The 18,338-nt window shown below is 34.2% G+C and overlaps 1 protein-coding gene across 1 annotated transcript in view; it reads right to left on the minus strand.

The window, feature by feature from the left end:
* Positions 1-18,338, minus strand: part of CSMD3 (CUB and Sushi multiple domains 3) — a 1,590,968-nt gene that overhangs the window by 731,405 nt on the left and 841,225 nt on the right. Inside the window, exon 11 of the mRNA XM_044684131.1 lies at positions 14,781-14,884. Within this exon, the coding sequence (XP_044540066.1) occupies positions 14,781-14,884 (104 nt within the window). The remainder of the gene's footprint in view (positions 1-14,780; positions 14,885-18,338) is intronic.

Consider the following 18,338-nt stretch of genomic DNA (forward strand, 5'->3'; position numbering starts at 1 on the left):
GTATTTCTTAAACCAGATTGCAAACTGGGGACATTATACATAGCCTGTATATATAAGGAAAGGATAAGGGAGTTGTTTGCCTAGGGTGTGCTTCTGATTGGAAGGGCCCCGGAATCATGGCTAAATAATATGAAATAGGGAGTTGATAACTTGGGAGCTCTTTCAGGGGCTCTGGGTTTCAGGTTTTGAGTTTTTCATAGTTTGCTAGGGACTCTGCACTAGATTGCTTGAATCTAGGTCACCAGGGTAGTAAGGGGAACAGAATATAGACACTACCTAGCAAAGAAAGCAGGATTATCCATTGTTTTATATATATTTTAGGAACCTGCCAAGATGATGGATGGGGTACAGAATAAAGAACAATCCACCTACTGCACTCTATATTTCTTTACACTTCTGTCTTGCACCTTTTTCTCCTTTTAATCTGCCAGCTATCTAAAACTGCAACAATGGTTTAGGTATGTTATTCACACTCTATTATCCAGATATTTATTTGCTTAGAAAACACAACCTAATGAAATGCAACATGTCCAATTTTAATATGAGAATTAATTAATCACAGTATATTTTATTATATTATCAACTCATTAGTTTATGGCTTTGCATGAAAAATAGGTTCATAGAATTATCAAGAGGAACACAATCAAAAGTATTTGAAAATCTATTTTGAATCACTATTTAAAAGGGATTAGAAGAATAATCTAGTAAAATTTGAGCACTGAATTCTAAATAGGTTAGAGGTAAGTGTATGTCTTAAAGAAAAGTCAACTTTTGCCTAATATTTTTAGTTTCCAAAGTAATTCTCACAAAAGATAATGATTATGCATCGATGCAAGTATTATTTATTCATTTTTATAGATGATGAAATTGAGGTTCATAAAGGTTAAATGATTTTACAAGGTCACATCAGTGCTAAATGAAATTAACATCCAGTGCTTCTGAGTCCAAGTCTAATGGTAAGTTGTGTAAGGTCCAGAGTCACATCTCCCTTGGTGTCCGGCTCAGTGTTGCATACACAGTAGGTACTTTATAAGTGTCTGTTGAATTAAATTGCATTATTTTAAGCTTTGTCTTGGATTCCAGTTGTTCCTTCTACTTCTTACTTTTTTCCTTCATCCTAGACTGTGGATTGTTTTTTTTTCCCCCCATCATAAGCAGATATCTAAGGTGTGATGGTTTCTGGTCAGCAGAGAGTGTTCTATAAGAAATATTCAAAGATACTCAGAGGTGCTATAGCCTGGGGAACAGTCTATAAGAGGTAACAGGTTTACAAATGTTTGATTTAGACTATTACATGTGTCACAAGAGTGTGTGAAAAGCAGATTCCTAGGTCCTTCTTTGCCATGGCACTAAGAGATTATAGGATATGTGAGATTCCAGTTCAATAGTTCAATCCAGCAACATTCATCAACCACCTAATATATCTAGGTCATTGCACTAATATGTGAAACAACTTGAGTATAGTCTTCTACTAGTCCAGTTGAAAGAAAGTATTGAATTTGGTGTCAGAAGATTTAGGTTCTGCAACTTATTACTTTCATAAAGAGGGTCAAAGCACTACTTTGCCATTCGATTTCCTCATCACTAATGGTCACTTTTGGTTCTAAATATATGCTTTTGTGAATCCCCAGCCTCCTCCTTTTAATAACTCAATATACATCAATTATCCATGACTTTTTCTAAAAACCTTCTTTTACATATTTATATTTTCAGCTTGAATAACCTCTTGGGTTTTATATTCCCTTAAACTCCTTCTAGCTAAGCCCACACTACTAAGATAAAAGAACAGAAACTCTCAGAAAATACACTCAAAATGCTTCCTTATATCCAAATCCTTGTGGCAGACAGATAGAATGGATTGGGGGAAGGGTGAGGAGGGGGAAAATTGCCTAAAGAAGGGCAAAGTCTATTAACTTTCTATTAGGACCAACACCCAATTTTCTTTATGTTTACACTGATTTATATTCAGCCCTAGGCATATGGGTAGTTCTACTAGAAACAACTACAGACCCTTTTTCCACTCTGTTAATTATTTCTGTTATGCAAATATGTGGCCTTTTGCTTTATCATGGAATACATTTAGTATTTTTTGCTTTTAATTTAACATCATCAGCAATGATTTTATACATGCCATCGTATGGTATATACAATTATCTAAGGAGGCTTATAGGAAAATATTGGGAACAATTTAAAAAGCATTGGATTAATATAGATAAGATAGCACTTTGGTAAGCAAATCAAAACATTTTAAGAATAAAAGACAATTTTAAATTAAAATTGTATATAGACTGGAATGAGCTATATAAATGAATAGTTCAATTAGTTAATTGAATATTCAATAATATTGGCATGTAATTTCAGTATAGGACTCAAGAGTCTAACTTAATTACCTAATCAGACTCTGTTATTTGTATATTTGTTTTTACTTATCTATGTTAAAAAAAACCTCAAAACCTTATATACTTTTATTTACTATGGAAAGAGGGTCTAAGAAGGCAAGGACTATCCTCATTTTTACTTCTTCATACTCCTCTTAAAATCTCATATTTATATTAATTCATGAGAGGAACTCAATTCATATCTATTATGTCAATAACATATTTAAGATTTTTACTAGTTCTCTAATTCTAATCTCCTCTTCTATATCCTTTTGACATATTAGAGCTTTGGTTATCACAGTTATGTGACTCTGGAGCCCCATTTGAAAATACCATTAACTATAAGAACTATATGATTACCATATGCCCTATGGAATCTAACATAATTATAATTAGGAATCTTGAAGAGCTTGAGGTTGCCACCACTGAGAATACTATGTCTGATATTCTAGTTTTTCTCTTGGAATCCTTTAGACACCAAGCCCTTATATTTTAAAGGCTTTACTTGAAGGTAGCTACATCCATAGCTTCTTAAGCAATAAGTATTCCTTTGATGTTAGTATTATTTTTGACAAGCTGTGCAAATTTTATGCCTTATCATCTTGGTGAACTTTAATAGATTGATGGTTTTCTCACTGTGAATACTCCTGCCAAAGGAATGATAAGCATTCATGTTTTCTTATTCTACATAACTTTTATCTATATCCTACTATAAATTCTTCAAATGAGAACTTGTCTAACATTGTCAGAAGGCTTCCTCTAGGTCTCTTAACATCATATGAGTACTATACCAGCATGTAAGCTATTTATCACTTATCTTTCTTGCTACATGATTGGCCAATACCATTTTGTCTTTTATCTACCTCAAATTACATTTTTATACCATTGAATAAATCATTGCTACTAATATCCTGAAGCCTTTTGAGATCGACCAACACTCCCTTCTCTGTTGTTCCAAAGTGGCTTCCAAACTTGATACTTCAAAGACTGGTATTCTATCATTCTTGGGAATTTAATATTAATAAAAATTTAAAATGTCTTTTTCTTTCAGAAATAAGTGTGGGTACTGAAAGGCTTAAACACTTTCCAAAATCAAATCCAGATTACTCTTTACTCCTTTTCAATTCTGGGTCTACCTTGTTGTCCATGAATAGTCAGTGTCCAACATCTGAATTGATGGATTAACTCAAGAGGCTGTCCATATACTTACTGAGTTCTCAAAAAAAAAATGTCAAAGTAAAACTAGTCTCTATAGTTATATAGTTACCAGAATAACTAGTTGAAAAAAGAAAGATTCAATGAAGCAACTTTTTCTGTTTTATAGATAATCAGGATGGCTAGAAAGACACCATTGTGAGTGCTTTTCCCACTACATCCTGAATTCAACGCTTTTTTTTCAAGTTGTATAAATGCAAATCACTTTCCATGAGATATTGCTGTTCTTCCCTGAACTTTCCCAGTACCCAGGATACTACAAAGAAAGCATAATCATTAAGTCCTAAGTCATGCTGGGATTCCAGAAGCATTCAGATCTGCTTTTGCCCAACAGTAGCTCATCAAAATTACCTCCAGTTGGGATCCTGCCAGAAATAGAGAATAGTTAGATCTCATGAAAATTACAATTGTCAGTGTTAAGTGCATTTTCCCCTAAGACAATACAATTGATAGCTGATAGTTTGAAATCACTTAGAGCTCTATGCTTGGAAGAGTAGCACATGTTGATGCCTGAATGAGTTTCCTTCCTGCTACACTGGTTCATTAATAAATATTTGGATATGTTTTTCTCCTTAACTTTGAGTTACATGCTGACCTCTTTAAAATACAGGAGACAATGAATTGAAAGCCAAGCCCAAAGATGGGAGGTCCTGACCTCAGACACTTCCTAGCTGTGTGAACCTGGTCAAGTCACTTAACTCCCATTGCCTAGCCCATACTACTCTTCTGCCATGGAACCAATACATAGTATTGACTCTAAGATGGAAAGCAAGGGTTTTTTAAAAATAAGTAATTTTAAAAAATAATAAAAAAATAAAATACAGGAAAGAGTCCTTGAAATTGACGTATTCAAAAATACACTTATGTAATGTTTTCAAAACATTGAGAAAAATCTGACTGTACTGCCTTTTGACTGCTGGCCTGGCAATGGAATAAAGTTCTTATATCTCATCCCTGACTTTGTCGAATGTTTAGTAGAGGGGTCAGTTGATAAGATTAAAGCACATGTTTCTTTAAGCTCAAACTAAATCCTTAAAAACCTATTCCTATCATTTTCTGTTAAAAATCTAAAAGGAAGGCCTCTACCTGCTTATGTTTGTGCTTCCATTAACTCTTAGTAGATTAATTTATATAAACTAGATGAGAGAGACAAACTCTCAGGAACCTACTCTCAAATCAAATGTTCCATTGATTGTCTTGGGATGTTTTCTTAACAAAAAGAGGTTTTGCAGAAATCAAACAAGTTTGAGAGCTAAAATTATGCCATATGCATTTATTTGAAGCCTAAAGACTAGGGCCTAGAGCAGCTTCTCTATCCACATGCAGAGAAAGAACTGTGGGAGCAGAAAAGCAGACAAAAAACATGATTGATTATGTGGTTCGATGAGGATATGATTGGGGTTTTGAAGGTAAAAGATCACTCTACTGCAAATATGAATAACATGGAAATAGGTTTTGAACAATGATACATGTATAGCCCAGTGGAATTCCTTGTCAGCTCTGGGAGGGGGAAAAGAAGATGGTGGGGGGTTGGGGGGTGGGAATCATGGAACCATGGAAAAATATTCTAAATAAAAAAGACAAAAGGCATACTTCATGGGAAAAATGAAAGAAAATTAGTATGTACTAATAGAACATACAATTGTGTCTCTAATAATCCATGAAGGAATTTAAAATTACCTTTGTTCTTTCATAGCTTGTAAAACAATTTTTTTAACCTATTAACCTGGTTTGCTCATCTGTAAAGTGGAAGAATTCTTGTGACACAAGTGCTACATGTATCCCATCTGCCAGTTGTGGTAAGGGTAAAATGAGGTAATATATATAAAGGGCTTTGTCAATTAAAAACCATAAGGGGAAATTGAGGCTGAAAAAGGTTAAATGAATTCTTCTAGGCCTCACAGATAGCAAGAGCAAGAGTCAGGATATGAAATTGATGTATTCAAAAATACACTTATGTAATGTTTTCGAAACATTGAGAAAAGTCTGACTGTACTGCCTTTGACTTCAAATCCAACACTTTCCACTGTCCCACATTGCTTCCCAAAACAACTTTTAATATCATATCACCATTTAACTATCAATTATCTATTTTCTACCCATGCCAAAGAGTTGCTGTGAGAAAAGTGGTTTGTTGTAGTAATTATTCTAGAAATGAGTTATTGTTATTGTTATAATTATAATAAAAGGATCAGAGAAGTTGTGTTGCTTCACAGATAAGTGTTAAAGACAGGAATGGAGCCAGATGGAGTCTAGATAAGCATTAAAGTAGTCAAATGCAGAGGTGATATACAATTGCCTTGTTTTCTTTCAACTTCTGTTTTTGAACCTGTCTTCAGTTGCATGTCAGAGGATTTGGAGGACAGGTTCACCTTCCTACAGATCCTATAATTTTTAAAGGTATGTAGTCCCTGAAACAGGCCTGGGGAACACAGTTTCACAATCAGGGATTTGTAGGAATTAAAATAAATTTTACAAAATAAAGTCAAAGTGTTTTCTGGAATCATGTATACCAGATTAAATGAGTCAAAACAATAGACTGGATATTAAACTACAGTGTTATGCTAAGGTTGGTTTAATTTTGGGTTGGTTTTTTTTTTGTTTTGTATATAAATTGGTGGTTTATAACTTTCAACTATGTGCTTAAAAAAGTATCAGCTTTCTCTTGACAGGAGAGGCTTAGTAGATTCTCTACCTCAATAGCAGGTATAATGACATTGTATAAAAAGCATTGGATTTGTAATCTGGTAAATTTGACTCCCTGCTTTATCATTTACTGTCTGAAGGACCTTGGAAATTTTTTTTTAGCTTATCTGGGTCTCACTTTCTTTATCTATAAAACAAGGGTTGGGGGTTAGATTCACATCCTGTTCAGCTCTAAATCTAAGATCCTATGGTCGCTCATATGGAGGCATAAAGAAGCAGATGGCCCTGAAATGCTGAAGCCCAGCAGATGGTAGCAGAAAAGCAGAAAAAGTCTGAGTGAACACAAGACCAAGAGAGACAATATGAGAAACAGAAGAGAAATGCCACATAGAAGAAAACAGAAATGATGACATCACTAAAAGTTATTAGCAGCACTCTGGAAACAGAAGGATGATTGGCCCCAGACACATTTGTCCCTGGGCACATACTTCTCTAGATGTACACCCTTTGTGGTATGCCCTGGCTTCATGATTTCTCAGCATGTGTCCCTTCTTACACGGTCACTCGTTACTAAGAGGAGCACTCCTTGTGTAGTTCGTGGTCAGACACTTGTTTTCCACATTTATGCTTTCTCCAACAGCAACATGACAACGTTGCAGAAAGTATATACTCTATTTCAGTGATTCCCAAAGTGGGCGCTACCGCCCCCTGGTGGGTGCTACAGTGATCCAGGAAAGTGGTGATGGCCACAGGGGCATTTATCTTTCATATTAATTGCTATTAAAATTTTTTAAAAATTAATTTCTAGGTGGCTAAGTAATATTTTTTCTGGAAAGGGAGCGGTGGGCCAAAAAAGTTTGGGAACCACTGCTCTATTTCCATGTTGTTGGTTTTTTTCCTGTCACTTTATTTGCTATGATCTCTGAATAATTATCTTTTTTTTTTAATTAATGTGCCATCTATAGGCGGCTAAGTGGTACAATGTAAGTTAGGAAAATTCATCTTTCTGAGTTCAAATCTGGCCTCAAACACTGGGCAAATAATTTAAACTGGATGGCATCAGCATCTGAAAAATGAGCTGGAGAAAGAAATGACAAACTACTTCAGTATCTTTGCCATGAAAATGCCAAATGGGGTCATGAAATCCACAGGCCTAAAACAATGGAATAACAACAACAATGTGTCATCTGCCTGGTTAGTAAAAATAATACACTTACAAAGACTTAGGTACTATGATTTCTAAAGTGAATACTGACCCACAGAATGCCTTGAATATAGGAAAAATTTTCTAGGGTTCTGTACATAAGAAATGTGCCCCAGGTGCTACATGATTGTCATCATTTTTATTATGAGAGATCTGCTCTTTCTCTTATAAGTTCTCATTTTTAATCCAGTAGTAACTTAATAAGGAGAGTAGAAGAAGGAAATGGAGAAAATTACTAGATAAGATGTCATAAGCTAGAATGGAATTTTGAAGTCACTCTCACATGAAGATGAAGTCTGGTTATTCTTACAACTTGTTTTGAGAAGATACTTAGATTTTTAAAGTGAAAAGGATTCCATGTTGAATCCTCTATTACAATTACTGATATAGTTCTCAGAATAAAAATGTCCCCCTGAATAGGCACTTACATATGAAAATGAGATCAAAATCTCCCTAAGGGGAAAAGAATCAAGTTCTTTCAATAGCTTCAATTCAGTGTCAATACATAAACGTAACACCAAATTACCAGCTAATGGTTGAATTTCTATTCTGCTCTGCTCCACTGACACTATATCTCCTCCTGTGGAGCTGCTGAGAGTGAGAAATGTCTTATCTAGGATTGGAACTATGCCCTCCAAGGAACTCCATGGGGCGTGTGAGAACTGAAAGGATACTGATGGACATGATGTGGGCCCTGGACTTTAAGAATGTAACATAATGCAAGCTGCATGCTATTATTCAGCATTTTCTGAACAGTGACTTTACTATTACCTCCAGTCTTCACATTTGATTATGGCACTTAGGGGAAATAAACACTCCCCGAGATGTCAAGATGTGACAGCACTTCTAAGACCACACACGCTATGAGTTCCTCATGATTCTTCCATTAGGATTTCTTTGGGATTCTACACTTTTCATGTTTGGTTCTTTAGCCTCAAAGTGTGTGGTAACTTATACAAGATCAGTTTGGTAACTTTAAGTTAGAAGCCTCTAAAGGAACATATCTTCATCCCATCCTAGGTAAAACCACTCCAAACTTCTGGTGTGCTTATATAATTTTAAAAAATGAGCTGATGCTAGTAATTTCACTCCTGTCAGGCTTTTAGTTTCTATTCAAAAAGTTATGGAATTCTCAAATTAAGAGATTATTGGTTTTGATCTGTGTTATCAAATAAGACATTATTTTTTCCTTGAGGCTCCCCAAATTCATGTGAACCAAATGCAAAAAACTATATTTCTCTGTTTATGATTTAAGTTTAAAGAGATATTCAAAAAGTTACTGGTATCCAGTTATTAGTTCAGCCTTATTACTTTGAGTAGAACATTTTGGCATGGTTTCCCTGGCTGATTTTTTATATAGTATGCCAGGCAGTGTGGCATAGAGGAGAGATAGAGCCAAGACTTGCTTTCAGTTTGTAATGCCTGTGACATAAACAGGTTATGTGAACTTTATCAAGTCATTCAAACTTTTAGTGCTCCAGGCAGCTCTAAAATTATAATTTGCAGAGAAGGTACTGACCTACATTTGTGGAGTTTTCTTCTAGGAGTTCCCTGTATTAATCAGTTCCTAGGTCCAGTCTCTATTTTCATTCTTTACTGATTATCTTAGCAAAAATATGCAAATCAAAAAAATTCAGCTGTATTAAATATTGTTATAGCCATCTTTGTGGTACTGGGACTTTTAGATAACTTTTTTTTGAAGTAAAACATTTTGGCAGATTTTTGTTTGTTTTACTTATATTTGTTCCCTTAAAATATTTTGTTTTAAAATTATTTCTAGTGCTTATACTTACATAAGTATGACATATACAACATGTTAAATACAAAAAGAAAAAATAAAAACTTTTAAACAGATTAATGAACAAGGAAAATATCAAGCTGGGGTTCAAAGGATAAGAAAATACATTTTAAAGACTTCGCTTCTACTATGTTTTGACAATAATTTACAAATATGATGTCATACCAGAGGAGAAAGTACTTTCCAAATTTTTCTGAAATGCAATTGAATATTTGGTATAGGCTCAAAATAAAACTCAAGTGATGGTTCTTATTTAAAAGATGATCAAAATAATAGAATCACAACACTTCTGAATTACATGAGAGCTCAGCTTTTATCTGGTCCAACACATAATAGAAAAAGATATCTTACTGTAATCATAAATGTTGAGCTGGAAAAGACACCAGATGTAAACAATTTTAACCCCTTCATTTCAATATATAAGGAAACCAATAGCCAGGAAACCTAAGTGTTTTGCCCAAGGTCATATAGGTAATATAAGAAATGGGATTCAAATCCAAGTCTTCTAACTGAGGGCAGCACTCCTTCCATGGAATCATGTTGTTGTTAGAGCATACCTGATAAGTGGAACTAAAACATTTACTTAAGACTTCCCTTAAGTGAGATCCATTTTTTTTTCCTGAGGCAATTCATTCTTCTCTAGATAACTCTAATTGTAAGGAGTTTTCATTTGTTTCATTTTTGTCAGACATCAAATTTAATTTTGTCTTTGCAACTTCCACCCATTGCTTCTCATGCTGCCCTCTGGGATCTCTTTTAACATGACAACACTTAAAATATTTAAAGATAGCTGTTATGGGAGGGAAGAGGAGAAACTCACCGTCACTATTTAAATTACAAGTAAGTAAAAAGCTTTATTCTGTTCAAAGTTCCATACCATAGCAGGGAGAAGAGTTAGTTGGCCCACAGATAAAGGAAGGCTCCTTGGGATGAGCAAACTTCTGAATATGAGCCATATCCCACAGGAATAGAATAAAGAAAGTGTATAGTCATGCTGAGTTCAAAAACAGCTACTAAACTGGAAAGGAGAGGATATTTATTGTGTTCTTAGGAATAAGGAGGAAAAAGCCAACTTCCTAGACTCCTAGTCAGTCATTGCCCTCAAGGTCTGAAACAAGGCTGACTGTTTTTTGGCTGGCCTTCCTGAAGAATTAGGATAAAGGAGAACAAAAATTTCCATTTAGGGATGGGCTAGAATATTATAGTTACTAGCTCCAAGATAGGCAAAATATTGAGGCTCCCTCTCTGCTAACTTACTATAATCATGTTTTATTGTGGCATCTCCTTTGCCAGGCTAAACTATAGTAATAGTTCATCTTGCCACTCTCAATTCAATGCAAGAAGATTATAATATTAGAAAAAATAAGAGATTTTGGCTCTAAAGAAAATAATAAGATTAAGTAAACACATTTCCTAGCTATGGATAGGAAAAGCATTAATAACAACAGCAATAATGAGATTTGGGAGCATTTTTGGAGGGAGCTATTTTTTTTAAACCCTTACCTTCCACTAATACTATGTATTTGTTCCAAGGTAGAAGAGTGGTAAGGGCTAGGGCTAGGCAATAGGGGTTAAGGGACCAGGGTTGCACAACTAGCAAGTGTCTGAGTCCAGATTTGAACCTAGAACTTCTCATACCTAGGCCTGGCTTTCAATTTTCTGAGCTACCCAGCTACCCTCTATTCGGTTTTTAAATATTGTTTTTTTTTGCAAAATAAAGAAAATATAATTTGAACAATAACCATAGGCCACCATATAGACTTAGTATGACTATAACAAAGTCAGAAGGGAAGAATAAAACTTTTATCTTCCTACTTTCCTCCAAAACTAGCTGATAAAAAACTTGTCATTTTCTTATACTGTATAATTTCTGACCTCTGGATACTCATCTGGGTTCTGGGATTATTTTTTATAACTTAGCTACTTGATGAGGTAGTTAGCCCTTGGGCCATATTCTTCTATCAAATGATGAACTCTGAGACTGGTTCTCGACCCTTCTATGATCCGCAGCTATCAATGACCTGGGTGTTCTTCACCTAAGATATCATCTGGGAGTTATTCACATTTTTATATTCCCAACAATGCCTTCCAATATATTTTTAATATATTATAGAGATATATTTCTCTAGCTGATGCTGAGATTTTAGGCTTGTAGAATGGTGGAAGAAATCCCTAATGCCATGATTCTTAGGCTTGAAGGATTTTGATTTAAAAGAAAGCTGAATGACCAGGCAAGACATATAGGTCCTTTTATGAATGAAGAAGCTGGACTCACATCACAGAATTAATAAAGAGCATAGTTAAAATTAAAACCTGGGTACTCTACCACCAAGGTCTGTGTTCTCTCCTTTATATGATACGAATCATCTTTAAGAAAAACAAGTTTCATGGAGTGGCTATAACAATAAGACTTATAAAGTTAATAAGGGCAAATATCTCTGTACCTAAAAATACCAAATATTTTGACCACATTTAAAAAAACACTAAAAAGAGGTATAACTATTTAAATCAAATAAATTCATAATTAATTCTAAAGAAATTTCTTTTAAAAATGCAAGTACTACATTTCTCTTTATTATTATTTCAGACTTTGTATAAAATTATAAGTTTCCTACCAGCTTTACTTGCAAATTACATTTCTTGATTGCTCCTAAAGATTTAGATCTTTTATTTAGGTAGAAACTTAGTCATTGAAAACACCACTCACTTTCCCAAAGACTATGCAATTCAAACTTTTACATCTTTTCAATTCTAGGACAAACTCATTATCCATAGCATTTGTCCAAGATATATGTACCAATGCGGGGTTTGTAGTCAGTAATTATAGAATTTGGGTCCAAAGGAACTGGTACCAAACTCTCCTATAACTCCTATCATTATCAATATCACTGAAATATCCTTTTTATATATGGCTTTAACAACCAAAAGTCCAATACTCACCAATTAGTTGAACATTGTAAATAAAGCTAGGTCTAAATTGACATTTTGTTGACATTCTTGCAAGGAAAAAGTTATCCAATTACATAGACATTAAAGCCTTGGAGATAAATTTGAAATTCCTATCATGTTTGCCCACCTAAAATCCATTAAGATCTCCAGTTATTCAAATTCTATCTTCATCTCTGCAATATCAGAAATGGCCTATTACTTCCATGAAGAATAAACCATTTCAGTATTCAAAAGGTTGAAGCGAAATCATCACATCTTCCTAATACTCTTAATCCTTATTGTAATAATTCAGCTGAGAATTATTTTTATTACTTTTCTGTGATACTGTTATAATACTAATCAGCTTTGAGGTATTTATATAGGAGACAGCAAGGAGTAGAGTTGGTATTCATGTATTTGAAATCTGGGGTCTTGGGTTTTTGTATTTTGTGGAAAATGTTTTAGTTGACTGATGAACAGAAAGCAGAAATTTTTTTTTTGCATTTTACATTACTTCTTCTTTCCTCTGATTTGCCCTCCCTCTCCTTGCCTTTTTCTTTTACTATGGCTGAGAATCTGAAAAAATGCACAGTGATAGACTGGAAATTATACTACCTGATACAGTCCATTTTTTGTTTGAACAATAGTTCTGTGAAGAATCATTTGCCATTATCATAAATGTAAAAAAGAAGATTTTTTTCAGTTTACTTAAAGCACTTTTATTTTTCTTACAATGATGTGCTAGGCATTTTAATTCTCAACTTTTACAATGACTTACAAGCTCTGAAATGGTCATTGGCCAAGTGTTCTCTGCCATTTGGTAGAGGATTCTTATAAATGCATATGAAAGGAGGGAGAAAAGTGGTAGATGAGTTTTGTTATTAGCAATTCTAAAATAGTTCACCTTAAGGAAAAAATCTAATCATTTACAATCCAAAAAACCAATCTGAGTGTAATTATAGATGATTCTCTGAAAACCATATTTCCACTGTAGTCAGAAAAGCTGAAATATAGGCTACTTCTATGAAGGACCTTAGTTAACACATATAAAAAAAGGTGAAATTGGATCTAATGACTATGGTTGTTTTTCACATGATACATTACAGAGAAGTAGATCTCAGCTAAATGTAAAGAAGTGTCTTAATTATTGATCCATATATGCCCCCTTTTCCATTAGAAAATGGTTGGTGGAATTGGTCCAGCTATCCTGGAAAACAATAGGAAATTATGGCATGGAAGTTGTCAATTGTGCAAATTGAGCCATTTGATTCAGTTAAGTTACTATTTGGCCTTATAAGGCAAAGAAATCAAGGAAAAAGGGAAAGGAATGGTATGTGTGAAAAAAAATTACAGCAGCTCTTTTCATAAGAACCTAAAAAAAGGAAATTAAGATAATTTCTTTCTATTGAGGAAAGACAAAACAAACTGTAGTACACAGATATACTGGGTTATTATTGTTCCATAAGAGAAAGTCAAAAGGACAATTTTAGAGGCTATTAGGAGAATTTTAGGAATTGATGTAAATCAAAATGAGGACTAGAAGAACAATTTATACAATGATAACCTTATAAAGAAAATCAGCTTTGAAAGACTTTAGAACTCTGATCAACACAATGAAAAACTACAAGTCTAAAAGAAAGAAACTAAAACATTCTACTAACTTCCTAACAGAAAGGTGGTGAACTTAAAATGCAGAAAGATACTCATTTTGAAACATGGATAATATAGGAATTTGCATTGCTGGACTATTAAAAAAAAGGTATTGATTTCTGGTGGAGGGGTGAATAACTCATGGTAGGGGAAGTAGTAGCAATAAAATAATTTAAAATATTTGTTGATAGAAGTTATATATGTGTATATATATACATATGTATATATATATATATATATATATATATATATATATATATATATATCCCCTCTCTACTTACACAGCTACCACCCTTATCAACTTTCTCATAGAGTCTCTCCATTCTCAGGTCTACGTTCAGTATACAGTTGTGAGATAGTATGATATTTGGCCATACCACTTCCATGCTTAAAAAAGATTAATGGCTTTCAATTGCCTCTAGTGTAGGATAGAAACTCTTAAGATATTTTGTCTGTCTTTCCTTTTTTTCTCTCAGAGATGATGTTTTATTTGCTTATCATTTTTATGAGCTTAGAGGGCTTATTGTAATTATATACATTTTTAATTTTTTATATTATTTTATAAGGATACAGGTTTAATTTAGATAAGTATTTTTTGTTTTAATTTTCTAATTCCATAATGTAGTTTTATTCTACATTTCTAACTCATTACATATTATACCATTTCACGTAATATATGTTCTAAACAAACTAGCTAATTTACTGTTCTTATACAGGCTAAGTCAGGAACTCTGCTCTCTGAGCTGGGAAAATGACCTGGCATTGGACTCATGGCAGATGCTGCTCTTCTCTCTAGATTAAGTGTCAGATAGCCCAGAGACTGGTTCATGTAATTTATTAGTATTTATAACTTTATATGAGCTTCCTTGTGGGGAAAAAAGACAGTCGCCAAAATAAATGTAAAATAATATTCATAAATATTATCATGTTCTGGGGTAGTAATAAAACACTGAAAACTTACACTTGCAGCACTGTTCTGGGGTCTCCAACTTCCCCTCCATCACCAATTGTCAATGTGTCATAGCCAATCTCTAGATCAAACTCTTCAAAGTTTATCTGAATTACCTAGGAATAAAAATAAACAAAAGCCTGAATTCTGAATGTATTCTATCACTCAGAAAAACTATAAATGATTATACCTTAATATAGAAAGAATTAATTTTATAGACTATAATAGAAATATGTCTATATTCCCAAAAATGTACACATGCAGAAATAATTATTCATATAAATTTAATGTATAATATTTAAAATCATATCATCATTCAATAATATATTTCATTCATTATATAACAAATATGTTATAATATAAATAAAACTTTAATGAGAAGTCAGAACAAAGAGAAAATGAGATGAATTGTCATTAACGGCTTATCAACCAAATGAAATAGTTCAGAAGTTAACAAAATATGCCTTTCAATCACTATGCAAAAAGACAAATATCATTAGAGAAAAGCGGAAAGAGACCTTTTACAAATCTATTCATTTTGTTAACTGTATATATCTGATGTGAACATAAACAACTGAGCACTTAGCACAGCATTCTACTCACAATACTGATCAACTGAATCGCTCATTGTTATGTTTTAGTTACATGACCACACAGAGTTTTATTGACTTCTGATGACTGATTTCATGAATTTCTTAAATTAATAGATTACTTGAATCCTATTTTAATACATTCTACACATGGAATGAAAATACATTAAAATTAGACTTGTTAATAAAGCCACTCGATTAACTGAACATAAGATATTCCTTTCCCATGTTTATCTGAGTAAATGGTCATGTGTGAGATTGCAGGAATTCATTATTCTGAGCTTCTTTCACACAAATCTACATCACAGGTTCCTGAAACAAACGTGACATTGGTGAAACTGAACCTCCCTTGTTCCTTTTGAGGCTCTACTCTACACTTTCTCTACCACGCCCCAGAAACATCCTGAAGGCTTTCCAGAGCTCTGGAATTCATCCACACTGGAAGTACCCTCTGCCCCTGTGGCCTCTCCTTTCTCACTGGACAGCTGCTCCCAGAATCTCCATTCAAGGAAACACTCAGGCCAGAGTCGTGTCTCATTCATCTCTAGGCAGCCCCCCAGACCATATTCTTTTCCTTTTCAGCTCCTTTTTATAAATCATGTTCTGCCATCAGAATGAAAGCCCACCGAGGGCAGGGACTGACTGCTGCTTGTATTTCTATTCTCAGTGCTAAGCTGGGTGGCCCAATGGAGAGTGTACCCAGCCTTGAGTCAGTAGGGTTAGAGTTCAAATCTGACCTCAAGACACTTACTAACTGTGTGACCCTGAGCATGTTTTTTAACACTGCCTTGGTCCCCATATCTGTAGGGAAATGGAAAACCATGTATTTTTGACAAGAAAACCCCAAAAGGGGTTGTGGAGAATCGGACACAGCTGAAAAGAATGAATGACAACGAGCACAGTGTATGGTACATAGTAAACGTTTAATAGATCTTTGTTAAGTTCATTTGAATAATTTTTAGTTGAATCAATCAGATAATGTCCTATATAAGGCTGTAATTGGTACACTGAAATTGGAAGATCCCCAGTTCTATAGATTATCATGTGCATTTACAGCTATGCCTCTCGATCGGCCCATTATTGAACTGGGTTTCTTGGCAGCCATGTTGCACTGCTGATTCATGTTAAATCTGCAGTCCTCTAAACAGCCCCAATTTTTTCATAAGCGTTGCTGTCTAGTCATACCTTTCTCAGCCTCTATTTGTGCAGTTTATTTTTAGATACATTTGGATTTTGCATTTATGTCTATTAAAGAACTACGAATAGTCATTTTGGTTTAAATTTAAACCAAATCCATAATAAATAAGTATTTATTAAACACCTACTATGTCCTTAAATCTGCTGTCAGGACTAAAAGTCTTGCATAAGTTGATTTTTACTGTTATAAAGAACATACAATCTAATGGAAGAAATAAAACATAACAAATCTTTGTGTTTATATTAAAAAATTAGGTAATTAAATAGTAATTTGGGTAGGAAAAACTACTATTATTGAAGTCATAACTCATAAAAGTTGAAAAATAAGGACTACTTCATTTGAGGGAAATGTCAAGAAGGGCGTGGAAACTGAATATTAAGCTAGACCTCAAAATATATTTTGGGTCTATATGAACAAAGGGTAGGAAAGAGGATATTCTTGGCAACAAGATCTATACTTGTGAAGGAACAGAAAAAAGAATAAACATGCCACTCATGTTATATCAATATCAATGAGAATACTGAAAACTTAATACCTAACATTTTCCCATTGTTTGTTTCACCAAAGATTTGGGATTTTTTTGTAACCTCAAAGTCTGATACATAGTGCTTATTCAACAATTTTTTAAATGAAAGGATCAATTTTAGAATTTCAAGTTTAAAGTCAAATTAAAGAAATTCAGTGTAGATGAAAGAAACTACATGCCACAAACAATGTATAGCAAGTACAGTTCTAAGAATGGTATATTTTTATTTGCATTCAAACTCTGTTCCTTCTGTGTGAAAGAAATTATTGAGGGAACTTTGATCACGAGGATAGAATCTAAACTCTGGTGCCTCTTGGGGTCAGTGGGAAAGCCAGCAATTCCCCCTTAAGGCAGGGGGAATATCCTCTGGGACAGGGGTCGGCAACTTTTTTGGCTGTGAGAGCCATAAATGCCACATTTTTTAAAATGTAATTTCGTGAGAGCCGTACAGTGCTCACAGTGCGCGCTCCTGTAACAGCGCCTGAAAAAAAATTGACTTTATGGCTCCTGCAGAAAGAGCCATACATTGCCGACCCCTGCTCTGGGCAATCTGAGGGAAGGAGGAAGGGCAACAGGTGGGCCATGAAGTCTGACATGTAAGAGTCAGTGGGCTAAGAGAAAGTTAGATAAACCCAAGCCAGAGCTGATTTTACTCTCTTTACTTCTACTTTTGAAGAGACTGACTGCCCTCACTGCTGTGGGAGAATATGAGGCTTCAAGTCAGCTAAATGGAGACTATAATTATGTAAATTCTTCCTCAAGATATATCTACACCTCTTCTCTCTCTCAGCTCTCACCTTCTCATTTTATTAATAAACACTTAAAACTCTTGCCAAGTCTCTATTTTACTCTTAATACTTCTATAGTAGTGGATACCCTTTTCTGAGAGTCTCTTACAGCTGTCTTGGTTCCTTCCCTTTTTGATGATAGTTAGTCATTTACAGTGGGTCATCATACATTATTGTTGTTATTATGTATAATATTCTGGTTCTGCTCACTTTGTTTTGCATGATTTCGTGTAGATTTCCAGGATTTTTATGGCCATCTTGATTATTTTTCTTATGGCAAAATAATATCCCATTACAAACATATACTACAACTTGTTTAACCATTCCCCAACCAATGGAAATCCTTCAGTTTCCAGTCATTTGCCATCACAAAACAAGCTGTTATAAATATTTTTTTTACTGGTAGGTTGTTTCCCCCTATCTTTAATCTCTTTAGGATACAGAGCTTGTGTACTGATGCGCCAAAGG

Source organism: Gracilinanus agilis, chromosome 1, assembly GCF_016433145.1.
Source record: "Gracilinanus agilis isolate LMUSP501 chromosome 1, AgileGrace, whole genome shotgun sequence".
In the NCBI taxonomy this organism is placed as follows: Eukaryota; Metazoa; Chordata; class Mammalia; order Didelphimorphia; family Didelphidae; genus Gracilinanus; species Gracilinanus agilis.